This window comes from Rhipicephalus sanguineus, chromosome 7, assembly GCF_013339695.2.
Source record: "Rhipicephalus sanguineus isolate Rsan-2018 chromosome 7, BIME_Rsan_1.4, whole genome shotgun sequence".
In the NCBI taxonomy this organism is placed as follows: Eukaryota; Metazoa; Arthropoda; class Arachnida; order Ixodida; family Ixodidae; genus Rhipicephalus; species Rhipicephalus sanguineus.
Window position 1 is genome coordinate 142,084,182 of NC_051182.1, and position 24,609 is coordinate 142,108,790.

Below are 24,609 nucleotides of genomic sequence, written 5' to 3' on the forward strand. Positions count from 1 at the left end.
TTTTACATGTTCGTATGAGAAAGCTGCATATTTAGGCCGATACTACGAACATCTTTATCACAAAAATTGCAACATGGACAGAGGTATACACAACATACACAGGCGCGGGTTTGGTAGTTCAGCACCGGTCCTGTGTATCCGTATTCCTCGTGTCTTCGTGTTTTAACATGCAGATACCCAGACGCTGTGTATGTGTGTATTCCTGTTGCAATTTCTGTGCTAAATAGGTTCGTAGTATGGAATACCAACTAGCCCGAACCAACGCCCTGCTCTTTACGTCGATAAACGTAATGCGACGGCTACATCGCTCTCCCGGCGTTAACTTCTTCACCTCACGCCTGGTTGTGAGTTAACCAGGCCCAATCCCGGAATTTCGATCGCAGCAATCGACAACCTTCGCACTTATCTTTCTGGAGGACGGCCTCTCGTGTTCTTTATACAGCGCAACTGCTTACGGGATTTCGGGCTGAATATACATCGATGCATTCCGAGTTGATACATGGAAACACTTTGTGCTTTCTTTTTCATAAAAGGAAAGATCGAAAGAAGGAAATAATGGTAATTCTTGGAAGGCGGAGGCGCGTCGAATGCATTCTTAATCTAGTCGATGAGACGATACGAAAAGAAAGCTCTTGCGGGTATTCTCCTGTCTTGCTTTCAGGGACGGACTCGCGAATAAAAACAAGGGACGCGCTATACCGAAAGGATCGAGTGGATTCGTGATATACAGAAAAATACGAATACTTTAGAGCAATGGCATAGTCAACGGGGGAAGTTGGGGCGTTTATCTTTCGCCTGAATTTTTTTTTACCTTTAATATTGTATGTGTATGTAACACGCACGCATACAAACGCACGCACGAGCATATATAAAGGTGCGTTGAATGAACCCCCCCCCCCTACCCCGCGAAGGAAAAAAAAATCCTGGCTACGCCTCTGCTTTAGAGGTTACAGCACATTTTGACGTTTAAGACATCGTTAACACTATATTGATCTTTCATACATTTTCACACTTCATATACTGTAGCAATTTGCTGAGTAATCTGCCAGACAACGCTGAAGCGCTTTGAAGTAGCGCAGAACACTGCACTACGAACCCTCTTTTTTATAAGCAATACGGACTCAGTTTCATAAGCTTATAGATAACTAAACATATAACCCATTGCATCTTGTGTAAAATATCGTGCCTTATAAAAACTTTCGCAAAACTCTGGTCAGTGCCAGTCAATAGCGTTAACATATCAAAAACACACGTATTAACTACGTTGTATCTTGACTACACCATCATGCATATTTACATAAGCATTTTAACTATGGATTATACTCATTTTTCTATATTGTCGTGAACCTGTGCAACACTTATCATTGTACTATCACATCATTCTAGTATCACACAGTTTTTATTATATAAGCGGCTTATTTGCGTGCCTCTACATAGCTCACAATACTAACCATATTAACGCAAAAGAAAATATTACCCGCGCAACTGTAACAAATCTATTATAATGCAGTTAAACCTTTCTATCCCAGCGTTCACATATGGGGACAAAACGTATCAGTGAAGTGGGATGGGGCTAGCCAACGCATTGCCTTAAAAATCGATTTGAGATGTTAGCATTACTTCAGCATTTCATAAAATCATCTTCATGTGTCAACTTCTGTGAAAAAATAGCAGTAAGAGCGCACAAAGCAATTGCGTTCTTACGAATTCCCCTATATATATGTGTATGCCTGCATTTTTTTTATAAGTTCACTCTAAATTCCTGAGAGCTTTTTCTATTATTCGGCTTTATTCGAGAAAAGGAAGGGTTTATCTTGTTTTGTGTGAGTTTTGTTGCACTGTGAGCGACAAAAGATTTGTGAGTTGTCGCCGCGGCGTACACGTTTGTGGACGCCAGGCATACCGAGTTCGTGTAAGAAGCTGGTAGAACGCCGCATGGTAGTAAGACCCTCTTCGTTGCCGTGCGGCTCTGCACAAAACATTGTCTGTAATATAGCTAAATATGCCTTTTAGAAGTTATGTTGAGAATTTATTTGCTTTGTTCAGGACGTAGATTAAGTGATGAAAACATACGTACCATAATTTTCCAGCTGAGTAGCGGAAGCAAATGTTCCGATTAGGAGAGCACTGATAATTAGCGCGTTGAAGCAGAGCCGTCAACAAGCAAACGCCTCTTGAAAGGGCCCCTCACCAGGTGACCTAACGAATTTTAGTTAGACATTGCAAGTTGTTGCGAGCCCAATAAAGAGCATTTTGCCACAAGAATTTTTCTAATCGGTCGGTTAGAAGCTGAGAAAAACAATAATTTGTAGCGGCGCGAAACCATGATGCGAGGAGGCGAGCTGCAAACCCTTGCCCCTCGCCCCGTGTAGCCTTCGCAAGCCAAATCCCTTCCCTGCCCTCTTCGGCACGCGAGCAGAAGGATCACATAACGCATACGCATGAACACGTCATGCGCACAAAATGTCACGAGCGCATGACGTGCCCGAACCAGCCCGAGCCCCCGAGACGCGAGCGGTGTTGTGGCGGCGTTCTCTGCGCTTCATCTCTGCAAGTTATGCCGAATGCGCCCTCGCCGATCACTTGGCTTTTAACCTATTACTGAGCACGAGAGCTGCAACATTTGTACGGACGCGAGACTAGCGGTGTGCCGCATGAACGTCTAGTTAGACGCGGGAGGATAAATGAGCCTAATGAGCGCTGGAACGCGGTAGAAAATTAGTTTCCTTGCAAAGTGTGGCGTCTGCACGATGCGCAAAGCGCGAGACCACGAACGCGTGCGAAACGGAGGTAGATTAGTCTCGAATCTCGCTGCGATTCGCAGTAAAAATTAAAAAAAGAAAACGCATACATTTCGTTTGTGTGTTTTATTATTGCTCTCAAGTTTTATTAATCCATTCAAGCAACAAATTACACAAACTACACGTCGTGTCAAATAATTATCGCAGTGTCACGCGCTACTGTTGGCGACGTCAGAGCACAGTCGTCTACGTAGAGGAGCGACGTCACAGCACTACCATCTACGTAGGGCCATTCTCTCATGTACGTCATCCCCTCATTCTCTGGGCGCGCGGACGCGAGAAGAAGGGAAAGCAGCGTTCAGCATGAAATTTGACCCATTTACGCGGCGCGTAGCGTTGCAAATTTTGGCAGACGTAATCGTGAACGCCCAGTGCATGCATTGCGCTCGTTAGCTCAAAATTGTCAAACCTGGTGAGGGGCCCTTTGAACAATGCTACAGCTGATGATGACAGCATTCAATTTGAACGTAACCGCGAACGCATTGGTAATGACGATCAACAGCGACAAAGATGATGACGAACACGTTGAAGTAGAGCTGTGGGCAAGCAAATGGGCCTTGGATGCTGATAAATACGGTGATGATGAAAACGTTGAACATGAAGGTTAACGCGTCGATGATGGCGATAATGAATGATGATGATGAAAGTGTTGAATCAGAGCCGTTAACAAGCGGCCGCGTGAACGTTTATGATGATGATAATAATAATGATGAACGCGTTGAACTGATGATGAAGGCGTTAGTTATGGTAAGTAGTCATGTTGATAATGAATAATGCTTTGAAACAGAGCCGTCGGCAAGCGAAGTTCCCGTCTACTATGAAGAAGAATGATGGAGCGCTCTGAGCGTCCACATATGTGGATACTTGTTTTCTCCTAGAACTAAAGCCAAATGTTCCGGGTTTTCGGTTTATTCCTACTTTCGTATGTATTGTTATTCCATATACGCAAAAAAAAATATTTACTTGCGCGACTAGATTGGCTGTGCGATACGAAGGGTTAAAACTCGATCTAACGAAACCCGATTGTACGAATTTCCCTGCCTAGGAAGAAATTTCCATTACACGGCAGGTACCCATAGGGTTCAATGTTGTCATGAACTCGAATTAAGGAAGCTTTCGTCGCATTCAAATTGATTTAAGGAAGTTTTTCTGGAAACAGGTGAGCGAAAATACATTGAATTCTTTCCAGTTTTTACGCAGACGGGTTTTCTTCGGACGTGCACCATAACTCTATCGCGTTAAATCATCTAGACACTCTAGTCACTACACTAGTTTTATTTTGACGAGGCTACACTCCACATTCGATAGCGCTTTTGCATGTCAAATGGCGCTTGACGGTATAGTGGTTTGTTGTCTCTGCAAATACACTCACAGGAACACGGTGGTTGCTTTCGTTATTGAATGGTTTATGCGACAGATGGCACTGCTCGACTCCTTGGAACTTTCTTGATCTGCCTGCTCGCACATTAACTGCATTCCTGCTCCCTGTCTTTGAATATCGGCAGCTTGACGTAGCTTCACGTGACCGTCTCCCGCGCCTGCATCGCCCGGGCATGCGAGGAATTCATGTTCAGGCTGCCCTCGCGGACTTTTCACGCGCGCAGGCTTGTATTGCATAAATAAAATACCGCGGTAACATTGAGGCGACGGTAGGTTAGAATTTTACATTTAAATTCATCGAAAAATTCCTTCCTCAATTTTACGAACTTCCCCATTTAACGAAGTAATTAGAGCGCCCCAATCACTTCGTTAAATCGAGTTTCAACCGTACTTGCATTTCTTCACTTCTTTTTAAGAAACGGAGCCCTTCCAGAACCCTTCGAAGGGTTCTGGGGCCTGGCCTCTATAAAAATGCGTCGTTATATGTATGCAAAACAAGTACTGATTGATTGATTGATTGATTGATTGATTGATTGATTGATTGATTGATTGATTGATTGATTGATTGATTGATTGATTGATTGATTGACTGGTGGCGTCGTCATAGCTGTTCGTGAAGCCACTCATTTCTCCACTCGACGCGCTATAGTGGTGCGGTGTTTTTTAGTAGTGCAGGGCGCAATTGAACAACGAGCCTCTGATATTCAATTTATTTGTTGCTGAGTATCAAAAATACTATTTTTTTATTGGCTGCTAATACAGGGATTGGTGTGTAAGTGCATTAGTGTAAACCGTACATGAAATTGCGCTGCTTCCGAATACTTGTGCCTGGGACATATTGTCGAAAGCAGCTCCTGTGCTCCTGGAACACTCTCCCGCCCGGGGTTTCTGACATATTATCTTTGCCTCAGTTATTTCATTTGTTTTTCAAGAATTCGCTGTGTTCAGCCCTATGTTTGCATGTCTCAACTTTATTTGAATTGCTGGGCTGAAAATGAATGATTTCTTTGTGTACTTCCGTGCTGCGTTTAGGATAACAAAATAGAGCTTCTTTTACAGTCGCTGCACATAATCGTTTCATTAGACAGCCGTAAAACTTTATACTCAGTACAGGCTAATGTGAACATCGGTCAAATTTACGCTTTTGCCCGATAGGTTGTTGCCCCGTCGGCTTCTCAAAAAAGCCCATGACCCATCCCCATCGGCTGTTTTCAAAAGCGTATGTCCTGATCTGCTGTGCAAAGATTGTTTTTTTTTTGGTAAGAACACACATTTCAACAAAAGTTCCGAGTGATACTCATTTCTGGACATTCGTGGTATTTAAGACAGCTCAAACAGCCGTTTTTGGCGAACGAAACAACTGAAACTGCCTCATAATCTGAAGCACTAACCAAAACCTGTTTTTTGAATGACTGGAGCAGTATCAACGGAGGCAACTTTTTCATCCGTTTTATTTATCACGTACTCTGAGATCTCGCGCACGCAGCCTTCAGAGGACTTTTATCTGCTATTCTTCATCAAAGTGCAGCCGCAGTTCCAACGAAAACGCTCATATCCATCTTCTTGCATGCGGCAGGTCGAAATAAATACCGCTCAGCTTCGTTTGTCACAACCGTAGATAGCTTCGGGACGTCTCCTGGTCTTCCTCGGTTGAAGGGAAACAAGCGTAACACTTCACTTCTTCTTAGCGGGGCTGATGACCTTGACGTGAGGTGCTCCGGCACCATAGACGCTGTAGGTACCGTAGCCCAGACCACTTCCCAGGCCTCCTCCAAGACCCCCTCCGGAGACCAGTGTCCTGTATTGGAGACCATGTCCAACGAGGCCAGCGTGCGTAGCGCCGAGTCCAGCGCCAGTCACATAGGCGGTGGCCGGTGCTGCCGCATGGTGAACCACGGTCGGTGCACCAGAGTAGGCTGCGTAGCCGGTGCGAAGTCCTCCAAGACCGTAGCTAACAGTCGCAGGAGCCGCCGCCGTAGTCGTGTATCCTCCCAGAACGGGTGCGGAGTAGGAGACGGTGCGGTACTGCTGGCTCAAGGCGGGCGAGGCGATGGTGTGGCCGAGACCGATGCCGGCGCCGTACATGGACACGGGAGCGGCGTAGGCGGCGGTGCGGTAGGCGATGCCCGGCGTGCCAGTGGTGTAGGACACAGCGGGAGAACTGACCGTGTGCCCGATGCCGTATCCGGCCCCGTACGTTGTCAGAGGAGCCCGAAGCGCCGCTGTGCGGTAAGACGTGGTGTAGGCGGGCGCCGTTGCGTAGCCCAGGGTTGCCGGCCGGACGGAAGTGACGGCTGGAGCCGTGGTATAGCTGACGGCTGGTCTAACTGCCGCGACGGCTGGGGCAGCGGTGTAGCTGAGGGAGACAGCAGGCCTCACTGCTTGGGTGGTGGTGTAACTGACGGCGGGTCTTACGGCGGCCACAGCCGGGGCGGCAGCAAAGCTGACTGCGGGCCTGACCGCGGTGACGGCTGGAGAGACCGAATAGCTGACGGCGGCAGGTCTCACGGCTGCGACAGCGGGTGTGGCGTGATGAACGGTTGTCACGGAGCCTCCCGGAGTGGAGTAGCTCACTGCGGGTCTCACAGCAGCGTAGCCGGGAGAGAAGAGTGACTGACCGAACGTAGTACCAAGTCCCAGACCAGTGCCGAACGTGGAGACGGGCGCTTGGAGCGCGGCAGTACGGTAGGACGTGGTGACGGCTGGTCCGGTGGAGTAACTGACTGCGGGGCCGGTGGTGTAGCTCAGAGCGGGTCCGGTAGAGTAACTCACAGCTGGCCTCACAGCAGCAACAGCAGGGGCAGTGGAGACGGTGACGGCGGGCCTAACGGCGGTGACGGCAGGCGCTGTCGTGTAGGTGACGGCTGGTCTCACGGCCGTTACTGCAGGCGCTGTGTAACTAACGGAAGCTGGGCGTACGGCAGTCAAAGCTGGACCAGTAGCGAAGCTCACGGCAGGCCTGACGGCAGCAACGGCTGGGGCGGCGTAACTGACCCTACCGAGAGTCGAGTAACCCGCGGGTGCTGCGGTCACCGTGTGTCCGAAGCCGAGGCCAGCCCCGAAAGTGGCGACCGGCGCGGCGACCGCAGCCGTCCGGTAAGCTGTGACGGCAGGCGCCGTAGCGTAGCTCACGGCAGGCCTGACGGCCACGGCGGGGGCGGCGTGGTGTACGGTCGTCACGGAGGCGGGAGCGGAGTAGCTCACGGCCGCTGGTGCGGCGGAAACCAGGGGCGCCGAGTAGGACAAGCGGCTCACTTGAGAGACGGCCGGAGCGGATAGCGTTGTGACGCCGCCGCCGCCGTAGCGGAGCCCGCCGTAGCTCAGGCCAGCGCCGTATCCGAGACCAGTTCCGTATCCGAGACCGTATCCCCGGTAAGACACGGCGGGGGCCTGCTGGTAGTACGTGGTGGTAGCAGGAGCGGCGCTTACGACTCTCTGGCTGACGCCGTAGCCGAGGCTGCCTCCGTATCCGAGACTGCCGCCGTATCCGACTCTAGTCACTGCGGGAGCCGCCACTGTATAAGCGGCGGGCCGCACGGATGCTAACGCTGGTGCATGGTGGACAACGCTGGTGGTAACGGCGGGTGCTCCGGCAGTGTAAGAATAAGCCGGTCGCAAGGTAGCTGCGGCCCCGGCGTTTTGCAGGGTAACGACTCCCGGGGCACCGTGCAATGAGACACCGGCGCCATGAAGGTATGCGGCAAAGGTGCTGCTTAGCAGGCCTAGAAGGACTGGTACTACCTGGATGAAAAGGTGAATGCACAGAGTTAGAGTAGTGACGGAATAGTGTCGCTGGCAGCAATCAACGATGAACGCATTGGTAAATAAAAACGCATTCATTTCGCTAGGGTGAGATTTCAATCATACGGGGTCTTCACACAGCAACATCTGCCGCAGAGTTTTCGCAACCTTCTTCTGGCCCGACATATAGCAAGTTCCATTTTTGCACAGTGTACTTTTCACAACCCTTGGGAAACAATACTCTAAATAAACAGTCTGTAGCGTTATCAGTATGAGATTTTATAAAAAAACTCGCTTTACTCTAATACGACAATCCCAAACCAGCTGTACATATACAGTATATTAGGTCACGCTTTGACGACACGTATCGTCCTCTCTCGATTAAGGGCTGCTGCAGCATTATTTCGTGAAATATATTACCAGCGTTTATAATTTGTTCGTTTTTGCTTTTGTGATGCTTTTAGGCAGTCGGTCTTATGCTTCTATTCTCCCATTCAATAAACTAAATCCCTTGAATCCACAACTACCAAGTCCGAGACAAATGTAAGATGAGATCGTAATTGGGGTCGGTTGGTGAAACACAGTTTTAAAGAGAAGCCCGGGACTGAATAACTATACGCGATCTTTTTCAATTTATCAGTTACCGAATTCCAAGCATAGCATAACGATATAAAGGTGTAACCTCATATTTCCGGGGATTGATGCTTATAAGAGGTTCACATTATTAAATGCCAAATGATTGAATGTCAAAAGTTTACGCGTCAAATCCACCAAATAATTATGAGGTGTGCCCTAGTGGGTGATATCGCAATAATTTTCACCAATGGCAGTTTAACGACCACCACCGTGTCTGGGGTACGAGCCCTCGTCCTCGCGCTTACAAACGCGGCGTCATAGCTACTAAGCCACTGGGGTTGGATGACACCAGATTTGGCGTCGTAATGCTTGGCAGTGCGATAAATTTTCCATTTACAACTACTATCACGAGATGCCGCGAATCACATTGATCGTCTGCATGATCAAATACCCAGGCATTAAACCTTTCATAGTGGTAAACCTGCGGTTTTCTTTTTCTTCGGTGGTCAGTAGATTGGCTTTCACCAGCGACGCCTAAATAACGCTTTCCTAAATCTTTGATGACTAGTTTTCCTGAGGGCCCTAAAGCACTTGCAGCATCTCACTCAGCGTTATCGCAAGCGGGTACAAGCTTGTACTATCCGTCCAACCAGAACACGTTATCGTACAGATCGTTCTTTAACTTTGCATGTCGTGTTCCACATAATTAACCTTATTTCGCCCTTCTGGACAACTGCAGACCTTGAGAACGGATCCAGATATGCCCTCCACGCCGATGCCCTAACGTCCCTTGACTGTCGTACAACCAGCGAATAAATGGCTCAAAGAACTACAGTCTAAGCGACAGTACCAGTTTAATACACATAAAGAAAACACACCACCCGCTGCGGACAGCCACCAAAGCCAGCCCGGCTCTGCATGTTTACCAGCCAGGCATATCCCTCTCATAAAAAATGAAAAACCGGCCATCAAGGACCCACAAAGCCGTGGAGAGCTGTACCCTCCGGGCCCCGTCGGACGTGCATCCCATAATACTCACGAGACATTGCATCTTTTCTTGCTTAGGCTTGATCCAAACCTTCGGATCGTTTTTCGAATGTCTTCCGAGGCAAAAGCAAGAATCCGTGTAGAGGCGGCTTGCAATGGTTTCTAATGCTAATTATAATCCGAATAGTAATACTACGCCACTTGCAACGTCTAACACGACATTCCAGCAAGCATTGACAACCTTGTTCTGTCTTTTTAACCGCGCAATGTAGTCAATGACACCGTTCTTTAACTTTGAATACAGTGTTCGACACCATTAACCTTGTCGCCCCCTTTCTGACCAACTGCACACCTTGAGGTACTGGTCTGGAAGCGTCCTCCAACCGGATGCTCTACCATTCCTTGACTATTATCACCCAATCAATAAATGTTTAAACTATAAAGTCTAAGCGACAGTGGACTTTAGACATACGAGCCGCCAAAGGAGCCAGGCTTTGCATGTTTACCACCCAGGCATATCCTTCAGATTAAAAAATATGAGAAAACCGGTCATCAAGGACAACGACGCTGAGGAGAGGTGAACCCCGCGGCCTGGTCGCACGTGCGTTACATAACACTCACGAGAAATTGCATCTTTTCTTGCTTAGGCTTGATCCCGGACTAACTTTTTTAATGTCCTCCGAGGCCTTATATTAATGTCCTTCTTATACTAATGCTAATTCTACTACTATTACTACACAACTTGCAGCGTCTAACTCGCCACTCCCGCAAGCACGGACAGCCTTGTTCTAACCACTTAACAACTCGACTTTAACTTTGAATGCTCTGTTTGAGATCATTAACCTTATCCCTCCATTCTGGTCAACTGCAGACCTTGAGGTACTAGTCTGGAAGCGCCCTCCTACTCGATGCACTACTCTTCCTTGACTGCCCTACAACCAGCGAATAAATTAATTATAGAACTGCAGTTTAAGAGACAGTAGACTGTAAACATCCGAGCCGCCAAAGCAGTCCGGCTTTGCATTTTTACCAGTCAGGCATATCCTTCTGATTAAATGAAATATGAAAAACCGGTCATCAAGGACCTACGACGCCGGCGAGAGCTGTAGCCTTCGGGACCCCGTCGCACGTGCATCCCATAATACTCACGAGAAATTGCATCTTGTTTAGGCCTGATCCCGAACTTGTCGTTTTTGAATGTCCTCCGACGTGAAAGAGCAAGAATCCGTATGCAGGCGGCCGGCGGTGGGTTTCAGATGGTAAGCGGAGGGATGAGTTCTTTCTGCGTGTTTCTGCGGCCAGGGTCTGGCTTGGACGACGCTCTTATATACCCTTCCTGTGGCGGTGACGCGGAGGCGTCCCCTCTGACGACGCGTCCGACACACTTTCTCAAAGACCCTGCCGCCGGACGTCCTCCCTCTCAATGCAAGATGCACTTGGACGTGTCTTCCGAAGGAAGATGAACGCGCTGCGCGCAGTCTCACTCTTCTCTCTCAACTCTTGCGAGTGAGATAAGCGTTTTGCTCAGGCTGCGTGTGCGTGTGTTTATGCGCGTCTGTCTGTTTGACTGCGAGAGAGATGGCTGCTCCTATGGTAATCGAACACCCCACGCCACCCCCCGCACCGCTGCCGCCGACACTGGAGTTTCGCTCGAAAATTGAGAAGCCTCAGAAGCGAGGGAGTGTGTGTGTGTGTGTGCGTGCGTGTGTGTGTGTGTCAGTGCCAGAAGTATATTTCGACACTCCTTTAATTCCGCGTGCTCGGTCCCCTCTCCGATGCAGGCTTAGCCGGACGTTTTGGTCGGGTGAGAAGGTTAAGGGAACACAAGCGTGAGACCTGACCGACGATTCGTGGAAAATGATGGTTTCAGTCTTTCTTTCTCTCTTCCGACTTGGCGCGTACCCGAGCAATACAACGGCCAAGCAAACCAAACCATTCGAGTTGTTGCGTGGACGCGGCGTGTCGTCTATGACAACGAGCCGCGGCTTTATTGCACGTGGAGGTGGTTTACGTTATGCCCGAAAAGAACAAGCTCGCTTTCGCGCATCTTCTATTCACGCAACGCTGCATCCCATCTTTCGGTATTACGCACAACTTTTGACCGACTTCCGGGGGGTCTTCTTGGGCTAGCAAGGCAGGATGAAGCGGGTGGGGGTAAGGGGAAGAGTTTTAGAGTAGATGGTCTACAAGGTCATGCATGCTGTTCGATCGGATTTCGTGGTTCGGTTGGACACGGCACGGCTCATTTACACAGTGGCTGTTTAGGCGGGCTTCTCGGTCGGGAACGTGCTCTGCATCGCGGAGTGCGAGGGTCACTTTTTGAATCATCGGAAGCGGTCGTAACGGTATCGGTCGGCTTCTGCTTGCTTCGGCCGGCGTGAGCATTTTTCTTTCGCATGCGATTTGGCATACGCCCTGATGAATATGCCCAAGAGAGTACCAGCTTCTGGACCCCATCTGGGAAGGACTGCACCCCCCCCCCCCTTTCCCGCCGCCTACTCAACGTACATTCAAGGTCGCTGTGGTTATGTTTTCCCGGCCATCTCACGACTGTCCTGAGGTATACATAACCTATTTTAGGCGTTGCCTTGGGCGTACTTGACCGTCACGTCACGATCGTTTTTATACCGCAGCAGAAGCGCGCGTTTGGTCACTTGCCAGTATGTAGCACAACGTTTTTGAACGAGTCTCGAGAACTCGGTGTGCTGACAGGAAGCTACCAGTCTTAGTAAAGATCGTCTCCTTGCATGTCTGCCGTAGTTAAAAGGAACGATCAACCAGTATTTATGGTACCTCTTCTCTTCAGCGTAGTGGAAAGCTTACCGGTCAGCGTCTAATAACGGAATGGTAACGCGGAAAACACCGCGAATCATTTATAATAAAAAAATGTATATGCGGCGACAAGGAAGCCGTATACACACAACACATGCTGCAAACAGTGGGAGGTGAGCGCGACGGCCATTTGTTTGAGCACGGTGATTTGCTGGACATGCGTTCACACCGCGCGCATGCGCCGTAGTGCGCATGAAATCATCAGAGTGCGTACAGCACAGTGAGTGACTCCATAATCAAGCTTCAAAGCTCTTCCGCTGGGCTGCGCTACATACCGGTTTTTGGTGACGTTTAAACGCTATTTAACAATATAAATTCTACTCAGATCGCGAAGGGAAGGCTTCAGTCAGTCACTATAATTGACGGTGTTTTCATTTCCGCTAGGATCTAATCATACCTCCTGGTCAGTTGTCGGTTCCTTTAACGGATGGCTTCACCGTCGGCACGAATGATGGAAGGCCCTACGTTGAACAAATAATGTCATGAGTTAAGACGCGTACTGTTGTCGCGGTTGGGCTAGCATAATTTCCGATGTGTCTGCGCTGTTGGAAGCAACCGAACTACGCAGGTGCGCTGTACACAAAGAACTTACCCGCAGGGGTAAATATTTTTCGTTGGCTTGTCTGTATGAATTGCAAAGTAAGGGAAGCTGGAATAACCTTGCTCGTTGCATACCAAGGTAAATTCAAACATTCAATATTCCGTTAGCGAACAAGGAAGAACGGATAAACGCATTTCTAGGTCTTCAATCACGAGTATATTATTGGAACTGCTTTTGTGTTTGTATGCCATCCCTTTTCAGTCATTCTGAATGCACGACGCAGTCTTCGTAATGTCCATACAATTTTCGCCACCATCGTCGTGGCACATCGTTTATCGCACATCTAGTTTCGGTCTCAGATATCGCAGCATATCCTCAAGGATATAGGCAAAGGAAGGGTTGCGCAATCTTTAGTTCACCTGGCAGGTGTTTTGAAAGCATAGGGGTTATCATGGCGGCACTTTGCCACTTCACAGTTGATAAGCGGAGCGACCGAGCCAATAATAATGCTTGTTATGCTACCCCTGACGCCACGTAACAATCATTCTGCTCATCTTTATTTCATCCTCGTTCGTATTTTTGAATCCCCCATCGACAAAGTCGCGTACTCTCATCGTCTTCAATTCCGTGGTGGCCTTTGCAACAAGTCATTCCGAAATTCACTCACCGAATTGCAGCGACCCTCAAGCATGGTGCTTTTGCGCGGTTTTGTACAAATTACACTTTCCTAACTATCAGTGGCGTAGCCAGGGGGGGGGGGGGCACACCGGGCATGTGCCCCCCCCCCCCCCCACCCGAAATTCCTTTTTTGCCATGGCATACAGAGTTCAAAATGACACTCGATCACATTTGCCTGCCCGACACCCACTTCAGACGAAGGAGATCCCCCCCCCCCGAAAAAAATTTTGGCTACGCCCCTGCTAACTACGTTATGTCCTTTATGTCGTACCGCTTATAGCCCATGTCTTGCTCGATGATATTTCATGTCTAACAATGAAGGGTACCGTCTTAGCAGTTAATGATCAACATGACTGTGTAAACAATTGCCACGTTATGCGCTCATAAAGCTTGAGTATAAGCTTCATTTGAAAGTAGGAGCATGACACCCGGTACTCGCATTGGCTCAAGCCTGCGCGAGAAAGGAAAAGTCTGGGCGCGTAACATTGGCCGTTTGAAATTTCCCGAGAACGCATTCCCACTGCAAGTGCAGTTTCGAAGTGGCCGGTATGCTATCAATTATCATACTTTGAATCAGCGAAGTAGCCACTACGCAGCCGTAAGGCAATACGCGCAGCGGCACACTTTGCTGATGCTGTTGCTGGTGATGACGATTAATTATGCCTGAGATCTTCCTAAAGCGCGGGCCTTTAAACAACCCGCTGGCTCCGCAATTCACATGGCGTGACGCCTGGTGCAATTCCACCCATCTGCCACGCAATATTGCACGTGTTAACGGGGCTCCTCTCCTTGCACGACATTATGGCTCTACAGACAGACAGACAGACAACGAACTTTATTGGATCCTGAGGAGTTACGACCCCCTAACGGGAGGCCGTTGTAACTGCTGGCCGCGCCCACGTAGAGGACAGAACAGAGTTTTTTTTTTTTTTTTTCAAAGAAGTTTGCAGCACTGCTGCGGCTGTGTGGTAAAACATCTTCCTGCCTCGCAGATTTCCTGAGTTAGATTCCCATTCAAACACAAATATTTTATTTATTAAATGCGAAGCATTTCTTAGCGAACCTCTGGCACTTTGAGCGTTTCTATCTACGTATCTATCTATCTAGCCGCTTACGTCTGGGTGCTCTCATGATCGCCTCCTTAACTTGGTGTTGACCAAAATTTGCATGGGAGGGTAAGAGGATTTGACGAATATGATTGCCGGGTCATGACATGAATAACGTTAAAATCCTGTCGCCTACGTCGTCAAACCCTTTCCACTAGACACGTGTGGCACATACCCGTTTACTACAGGCCGCACTGTGGAGGTATGCGCCACAGGTGATTGACAGTTTATATCACCCAGGAACGGCAACAACAGACATTGGTAACTTAAATGCTAGAGCGTTAAGGAAAACCAACATCGGCTGCGTTTACTCAACGAATCGAAAGAATGAAAATTAGGATCCCAGCAGGAATCGAACCCAAGCATTCTGCATGGCAATCAGGTATTCTACCACTGAGCCACGCCAGGTCTGGTTTGAAACTGGTTTGGAAAAACAGCCTACGCAGGCGTAATATCGGTGCAACGTCAATTGTGGTTGTGGTGCTGGCTATCTAATTTTACAAGAAAGCAATGAACACTACATGTTACTCCTACGATGTGTACTCCTACGATAAAGGCCTCATATCAGATTAACGTCTGTAGTTCCATTGTTGGCTCCGCTTTTATAGCAGTCTAATAAACATTACGTTTGTATTCCTATGATTCAGCAAGCTATATTGAAGCATTGCTCGACCCCGGAGGAATACATTAACGAAAGTTACATATGATATCCACATCACCGCACCCTAAAGTGCACTTAGTCCGCCAGAACGACGCAGTGTCCCCTTCATTTCTTACGAGGCTGGGCGATGGCCTCATGTTGACCGAGGATGATGCCAGATTGATTGACAGCCGCTTTGTAGACTAGGCTACGTAGGCCACATACGCCCTGGTAGTCTACAAATACGACAAACACCATCCATTGATGTTGGTCTACGTAGCACTATCCAGGCTTACCAGCCTCGACGGCCTATACCTCACCAACGCGAAGGGTGGCTTCAGGTTCCGACATGTCGCTGGCTCTGTCGACAGACAATCTGTCGACGAAATGACCGAGGCATCCACGAATTCCAACAGCTCTACTATACCACATACTTCACTACACATGGACCCCTCGTCACCCCGATCACGACGGGATCCTATAACAAGTCATGACCAGCTGCTGGTGCTCACTGATCACGGTGATGATGCCCTTGTTCAAGGACTGCCAAGAACTTCTTGCACACATGCACACGTGTTCGTGAAACGTGCGTGCGTTCTCGAAACACGTACGAGCACTCGATATTAGCTTACCGCTTCTGGTGTTGGTAATACCCACGTTGCTATTGGCAGCGTTACCCAACCGTAAACAACTGGTTATATAACACATATGCGGCTCTTCAACATATATATGTGTGCGTATAAAATGTATACAAATCTTTAGCGTCATTTTGTAACGTGTCCCTCAGTAAAAAAGTTACGCCACAGTCACCTACCCGCCGCAAGCTTCGCATAACATCGACTCCCACGGTACGTGGGATCTGCCGAATTTTTACAGCAGAGCTGTTATGGTCGAGGTTTTCCGGTGCATCATACATGCAAAATAATCATCATCATGAACGGGCCCGCGCTCAATCGCGTCACCACGATCCGAAGGCAAGCGTTGTAACCACTAGGCTATCCAGGCACGCTAGCAGAGCCTAGCATAGCCTTGTATAGTACAGAATAGCAAGGGGGTGGGAGATGCAAGTGAGAGCGAGGAGGAGGGGAGAACGAGTGCAGACAAAGAAAGAGATATAGAAACAAAGAGGAGAGAGAAATAGTTAGAAAAAAGCGAAGAAAGAGAGAAAAGGATACTAGGCGAGAGAACTGCTACAGAGAGAGAGAGAGACAGAAAGAAATAGACATAGAAAGAAAGAGAAAGAGGAAAATAGAGAGAAAGAAAGGAAAGAAAGAGGTAGAAAGAAACAGGCACAGTAAAGATAGAAAAAAAAGTCACAGTTTCTCGCAAGGGCGAAGCAATGAATGCGATAGCAAGAAAAGCGGCCCGTGATGGACGCGCTGCGACTACCGTGCGTCCATCACTACCCGGCAGCTACTAGACAGTTTTAATTTCACGTACGTAGGGACGTCTCCTACGCAAACGTCAAAAGTACACGTACGTTACGTGCAGGACATCTTAAAACGCTTTTAGCTACACGCACGCGACGCGCGGTGAGAGCTACCACGTAGCTCGATCTGCTGAGAATCCTGAACACTGCGGTAGTTTGTTCGAGCGCCCGCGCGAGCAGACAGCGGAAGGGCAAGGTTCTCGCTGCGCAAATATAAGAAGAAGCGAGAGAGCTGGCCGACGCCTTTAAGTGCGCCCGCGCGCTCCTAGCGCCATCTCGCTGGTAATGAAGAAACGCTTATAAGCGCCTCCGTCTCGGAGGACTGCAAACGGTAAAGGGTGTGTATATAACGCTCGCCGTTAGCTGCCAGAGGGATGTGCGCTTTGTGGAGTAGTGCTTAGCGCACCGCGCTGCGAATTCAGAGATCGCTGGTTCGATTCCGCGCTTCGGAAGCATTTGTCTAATTTATTTTTCTTTGGGATATTGATGTATATATACATACATATACGCAGCATGACGGCGGCGACGGAGACGGCAAAAATCAGCCGAGACTGTCCATATAATTGCTATCGCAATAAAAGAGAGCAAGCATAGCCATGTATGGTATAGCAAGCGGTGGGAAAGAGACAGGTGAGAGGGTAATAGTTTAGCCAAACCAGGACCAGCTAGCTGCCCACCAGCTTTGCTGTGAGCCAGCCATCCGCGACTTAGTGCAAGCTGCGTTAAATTTTTTGCATCTACCTCGGCTGTTCGCTCACTCCAACGACGCGCACACCGACGCCGACGCCAATGCCGGAATTTCAGCGACACGGCCGGCCTCTTTAATGCGATCGTGTTAATACAGAAGAAACACAATGCGACACGCGAGTCATAGTCCTTCATAGGAAAGAAATCGAGAAAAACTTTTTCTCTCTCTACCTCTTAAATCGTCGTTGATCCTCAAACGACCAACATACAGAAACGAGCTACCGGTTGCCAGAAACCCGACAACACAATTCGCGCTTTCCGTGCATTTGCTGAGTCTAAAGTCTCTTCGTGCGCTACTGCCTCCGTGTACCATCTTCGCTCGCGTCTTCATGGTCACCGGGTCCAGTGATTAATGTGTGGCAATGCATCATCATTCTCCTCGCGTAAGCGATAGCCTGCGGTGCCTGCTTGTGGCTCGGCACGTGCGCGACGTAGTGTCCGGTGCATACTGCGTAGCGTAATCTATGAACCGCTTAAGTCAATTCATCATCCATACACACGTGTCGGCGACGGCGGAACTGGTCCGACGTTCGGCTTCCAATGCCAAGCGCTTCTTTGGCGCAGGCACTACATGGTCGATGACAATTACAGGTAGCAGGACATGTCTGGGTTGAATTTTTTGGAACTAATGTGACTAAATCTATTAATTCAAGAAGATCAAACACCATGCCGCTTAGTTTTTATAACACCTAGTATGTCCGTTCTTATATCTGTATTTAAAATCTTCCCTGTTACTGGTTCCCTTTTCCATTACTAAGTTTATATCAGAATTCTAATACTCAATCCTTGGGAGCCTGAAGAACTACACGTTACGCTCTGTGAAGCAAAAAAGATTTTTGAGAATAATTGCAAATGTACCAACTGTGCATCCTTCTGAAGAGCTATTTAGAAGATTCAAAATATTAAAAACACAAGACATATACGTGTACAGATTGCTCCGTGAATATCGAATACATTGCGAGCACCAGGATTCTCTTTTCCTGGGATTAGTAAAGTTGCGTCCGAAAGAACCATCATATAATATACGAACAACCGGGACATGGGATGTTCCACATTGTCGAACTGGTTACGGTCGGCAAATGGCTCGTAATAAGCTTCCGCGTTTATTAAATGATTACAACAATAAACAAATTGATATTCGCGATGTAAAATTGTCTGAATTGTATGATTTTTTCTTAACTTAAGCCCTTCGTCTAAAATTGTTTGACTTTATGTAAATAAACACTTAAGCTGTCACTAATGCAATACTATAGTAGTGAGGAAGTGTTGTGTTGGTCCATCACGCAGATCTAAACAGGATGTATGAAAATGCAGGACGTTCTGTAAAGGGTAACTAACAATCGATGTACATTTTGGTGGTTCATTTCCATTCATATTTTGCTGAACATGACTCATTACAAATCTTTGTGTTAACAGTGTCAAGAACATGCTTGTAACTGAGCTGCTGTCTTTGTACGGGGGCGAAGGACTCCCTCAAGCCATTCAAATGGCTTTTCCCTTCGCCTCCGATCACATGTATTGTGATGAATCAATAAAATCAAATCAAATCAAATCAAGTTTCTTCTTAGTAGTTAAGGGAAGACTTCTCTCTCAGGGTACCGGAAAATAATGTTGAAAGTTGATAACGGTACTTAATGCTTATGCTTCACATTAAATATATTGAAATGATAAACTGCGCTGCTCAACGTATCCGTAAACTCAGTTTCCATATTTTTAATGCAACCGCATATACACGCACCTGTCTATAAAGATGTTAAAGCATCCAGGTTTACTCTAGATTCTTTTTTCCTGCCTGCACCTTATTTAACTACATTTGTGACAGTTCAAATATACTTTTCTGTGACTCGTTTCCTGTTTTTTGTAGATTTTTATTATCTTCTTCCATCTATTTTCTTCTTTTCCTTTTACCTGTCCTTCTGGCTGCGTCAAGTTAACGTAATAATCATATAATCGTGCGGTAAAGGTTACTGTTGTAGATCACTGATATGCTCACTATTCGTTGCACCTTGAATCTAGGTAATTTCGCGTATTTGCACTCGATGTACCTTATGACAGGATACACCTTATGGATATACCTTATGACAGGTCCTTGCGAGCTTTCGGCTATTGAGCCGCGCAGTGTTTACGAGGCGAATGCCTCCCGCGTGAACAAAGTTGGCGCCCCGTGGAGCTTCTTCAGTGTTCTGGCAAATGCCTGCCTGAAAGCTCTTGTTTCGCAGAGCGGGAAGCTGCGTCAACTGTGGTCGGAAATCAAACGATCGCCCTTGTGATCATTGGATGAACTTTAGAAGCCATTGGACGAGCACGCCTGGTAACATTGCTTTCCCCTTTAAAAGAGGCCGAAGCACTGCACCACATTGAAAGTAGACCGACAAAAAGAGTTTCATAAGTCTTACAATTTTGGGTATTGGTCGAGGTAGTAGAAGCGATAAGTTACTGGGTTGCAGTAGGTGTTTGACTGGAATGGCCTTTGAGCTACTTTTTAGAACGACTTAAGCAATTCGTGCGCTAGCGGGTACACTGCCCTGGCTAACGTCTGATACCTGCAAACATTGCAAGCAAACCGCAGACTTATTTCGCATTATGTGGTCGTGCCCAGCAGCAAGCTATAAAATTAGGAGATAACACTGAGCTCTGGGAGGCTGGGCTGCGCAGCTCTGACCCTTACCTGCAGATCAGCGTTATCAAGAGAGCAGAAGATGCCACCCGGGCCCGTGGCCGGCTATCCACGAAGCTATCCACCCGAAAATATTGGTTTAGTAATAAAGTTTCTACTTACCCACTCACTACAAGTTGATCCTATTTCAATGATAGCGTTGGCACGCTGCTAGTTATTATTCAAATCAACAGTAGCAAGACCACCCCAGCTTGATCGTAGGGTGGATCTATAGACTATTTCATCGTTCTCTGCTAGACTTTCTGTGCGAATCAAATTTCTGCGCGTGTCTTTGCCACCGTGCTTCACTATGCCTAAGGGCAAGCTATCAAAATTTAGAAGAAAAAAAAACTACAGGTGGCTTCTATTTTCCCGTATCAAGCGCTCTAGATCAAATATGCAAAATATTTCTTTCTCCAGCGCTTGTAGACTTCAAGAACACATTCATGGCAAGCGCAAATTTTTCATTTTTCGCATTCTATGCGAGCGGACTGCCTTCCTTTATTCCACTTCACGGGGAGCAAAGGTTTCGTTCGATCATAGAAAAGTACGAACCAATAGAGTTTCCCATTCGTTCATTGTCTAACCTGAAGCCGAGTCAATGATTTCGCGAACTACATTACGCCAGGCAGCGTGTTTGTTTGCATACTGCCGAGTATTTCGTATCTATCGTTCCAGGAGCAACCGAATGCGACACGACATTTCCATTTGCATTCCCGAAGAAAGTAGGTGGCATTGTAAAGCGAAAAAGAAGGAAAGAGCGTAAATTGTTTATCGAAACTCGGCTTTCCGTTTAATCCGGCGGGACCTTATCGCACGTGCTTCTAGAAACCACGCAGAGACGCTCGTACTTTTTATCGAAAGAGTCCGTGATTGAAACCGCCATTCGTGGGTAATCGGAAAGACCGATGCCCCTCTATACATGCGAGAAGCCGTAGGCTTATGGCGCTTTGCAAAGAGATGCGCCGGCTTATGGATCATACGTTGTGGGTTGCTTTCCCGCGGGAGCACCGGGACGCGGTTCTAGAAGACGCCGCATTCGAGACCTTTTTTTGACGATCGTAATCTCCAACTCGTTGCTCTTTCTTTTGCTTTTTTTTTCGGAGCGTCCTTTCGGAACTTGCTGCCAAGCGTCTGCTGCGTGGTCCAGTTCTTGCTCAAGGTCGAATGAGTTTCCGCAGACCTTACGTACACCGCTGCGATGCCACGGGTGAATGAATGAATTCTCGCTTACTAAGCCTGCATAACCAGCGCGCATGTATGCGCAGTTGCAGCGCGTGCGCGGCACTGGCGAGGAATATTAACGCAATAGGTTTTTGCGAAGATTCCTGTCAGATCTCGTGCGGTTATCGGAAGAGCAATGCTGTTTTCTAAGCGATCCTGCGGCGTCGTATATTTTCTTTGCAACCTTGCTTTAAATGTGATACTTTGCAGAATACTCATCAAAGCAAGGAGATGTTTATTTCGCTGTGCGATGTCAGTGCCCGTTAAAGATCACCTGATCCTTGAAATTTACGGAACCCTCCGCTACTGCAAGCCTCATAATCATATTGTGGTTTTGGCACTTAAATTCTGCAGATATTATTATTATTTCGCGATACACAGGAAATAAGGTAAATATTGCGGAACGCGCGTAGAGAGAGTAATTATACAAAATTTACGCATTCTATTGGAGTACACAAATGAAACAGTTGGGCACCTATACGAAGGTCGACCACCTGACCCAACGCGCAGGGCGCACGGTCTCACGGTCCGTTGCACCGACCGCTCTTGGACTTCATCCAGAAAACAGACTTATATCTTGTTATTTAATTTAAGCCGTGCACTCTATGAAAAAAAAAAGGAGTATCTGTTACTCTGTTCGGTGTGTCCTGGCTTGCCACGCACGCGACTCCCTTTAAAGAGACACTGTTTAACTCTCTTGTGGGCCCCACAACTCTCCGACGAGAGAATTATCACAAAAAACATTGTCCACGTGGCCTTTTTAAGATATCCATATACGTGGCAAGTCAGGAGTGAGAAAAAAACAATCAAGGGACTCTTTTTTTATTTTCTTTAGGGTGTAGCACATGCTGACGTCGGTAAAAATAAAGTAAAAAATAAGAAAAATGCAATATTTGTTAAGGAAGCGGTAATAGTAAAAAAAAAAGAAACTGTTAAAAAATAGCCCCTCAAGACAAAAAGACGGTAATAAACAATGCAATCAACGCTGACTTAATCGTAAAGCATGCAGAAGTTTTCAGTGAAGCGGTAAACAAATAAAATGTATTAAGCCGATAGCGTTTTGCAGAAATTGCGACGTTGGTTGTGAGCGAAACTTTGAGGTAGGTGCAAATAAATAATAAAAATATTCGGTTTGAGCGGGAATCGAACCCAGGCATTTTGCGCGGCAGGCAGGCGTTCCAACACAGAACCCCGCCATTTTCTTGTTTCTTTCGTGCTATTTACTAGAAATGTGCGTAATGCATATAAATAGCGAAGAAAATGCTAAAGGCCGCGTGGAGTCTACAAGACAACTGTCGTTACACAAAAACAAGTTTCAAATAGCATGGTGTTTAAAATGGTGTTAGAGCAGTGCACATCATGAACAGTGGATACCAATCTGGCGGAAACCGTAGTTGTTCGTAAAATTATTTTACGTGTAGAGCCCTATGTATGAAGTGTGTCCAGTGAAAAATTAAGAGCAACCGTTGCATAACATGACCAAGACAAAAATAGTCAATACGCACATAAATCTACACTTCGCCATTAAAACAAAACAAAGATTAAATGCGCTAGTAATGGCCAAGAATGCCGCTGTCTTCAAGAAAAATGTTCAATGATTTTAAAGCACACTTCTGCAAATCTCTTGTTGGCCACAGGCCCAACAGTTTCCTTAAACTCAGTGGTCTGCGGTCTAATGTCATTAACGATTATTTAAGTCGCCATCTTGGTGCGTCGTGCTGTGGGCATTCTAGAAGGAGGTGATGTATGTCTTCATCTACGAATCCACAATCAAATTCAAGAGTTTCAGCGCGGCCAATTCTGTGTAAAAATTGCTTGGTGTAGGCAGTGCCTAGCCTTATTAGGTGAATAAGGGTTTCCGCACTTCTGTCTAAAGATAACGGAATTTCAAATTCGATTATATGTGATTGTTGAATATGTTGTTTTGACTTTTATGTTATGTCTTGACTGTTACGCTAAGTTGTATATTGTACGTACTATGGGTTAATTGTGATTAGAAATGTGGACCCTATGTACTTTATGCTTATGAACCCTATTTACTTTATGTTATGGACCCTATGTAGTCCACGAGCTAAGGAGAAGCCGGCGCTTTCTTTGTGCGCCAACATCCCCTTACATCATGTCAAAAAAAAGTGTGAAATGTGATGATACCACTGGTGCCGCATGCCTCTCAACAGGCGCGTTTTCCATAAACTCTGCATATCCATTCGTAAGATCGTGTCAACGGGCCCAGAATTGCTTTTTTTTGTAACGGTTTCCGAAAAAAAAAAGTTAAGGCAGCTTAGCTCTAGTGGTGCCAAGCCTGAAGGAAGTCCAGAGCTGGGCGGCCTTCCTTGTTACTCTTTATTTTTTCCTCTCTTTCTTTCTATCTCTTTTTATCTGTTTTTCTCTCTTTTTTGTATCGGCGTATTTATATTTCTTTCTCTTTCTCGCTCTTTCTATCTTTCTGTTTCTTTCCTTTCTTTCTCTTTCTCTCTCTCTCTCTAGTTATTGCTTCCTCTTTCTTTCTATTGCTTTCTCTATATCTCTATTTCTTTCTCTCTTTCTTTCTCTCGCTATTTTTTGGGGTCTGTTTCTTTCTATCTCCTTGGTTGTCTATTTCGTTTTCTGTCTGTGTATTCTTTATGAATTTATTCGATTTATTTTCATCTATTTTTTTATTTCTATCTATTTCTTTCTCTCCCTACTCATTGTCTCCCCTTTGCAGTTTTTGCATCCAACGCCGGACAAATGGGCGCACGTGTTCAGGGTGCGAAGCAGGAGATGAAGAAGAGGATGAAGAGAGTGCGTGCCGGTTCATGATAATGGTAATTTTTATTCTCGCCTAACGGTCTTTCTCCGACCTTAAACAGTTCCGCTGCTACAAAACCCTATACGAATGTCATGTGTTGCGAGGAGGCTCCTTACCGCACATAATATCGTGGCAGAAGCGTAGAATCGAGCCAGGCGCCAAAACATCCGAATAGCACAACGAGTGGTTCGTTTAAAGGCCCACCCATTACAGAGTGCTTAGACATATTTATTAATCATCAAGAGCAAAAGCACCAACAAAGTGAATAGCTGCGTAGGTTCACGTGTTACCTTACGGACGCATAGTGGGTGCTTCACCAAATCGCAAAAGCAAGAACTACGGTGTATTGCACACTTCGCAACTGTACTTGCAGTAGGAATTCTGGGATAATTTTAAACAGCCTATGTAACTCGTACAGACGTACGTTTCCTTGCGGCACAGATGAGGGGTCCACCGAGAACCGAATTCACGTAACCATTG

General features: G+C 46.9%; 2 protein-coding genes across 2 annotated transcripts in view; both read right to left on the reverse strand.

Moving 5' to 3' along the window:
- LOC119400101 (uncharacterized) overlaps positions 1-24,609 on the reverse strand; it is an 86,768-nt gene that overhangs the window by 43,153 nt on the left and 19,006 nt on the right. The gene's annotated exons all lie outside the window — the stretch shown is intronic.
- LOC119400100 (ice-structuring glycoprotein-like) lies at positions 5,621-10,826 on the reverse strand. The gene is made up of 2 exons (XM_037667035.2): positions 10,635-10,826; positions 5,621-7,922 (listed from the first exon to the last, which is right to left on the reverse strand). The coding sequence occupies exons 1-2, from the start codon at positions 10,644-10,646 to the stop codon at positions 5,856-5,858; spliced, it is 2,079 nt and encodes a 692-aa protein (XP_037522963.1). The 5' UTR covers positions 10,647-10,826; the 3' UTR covers positions 5,621-5,855.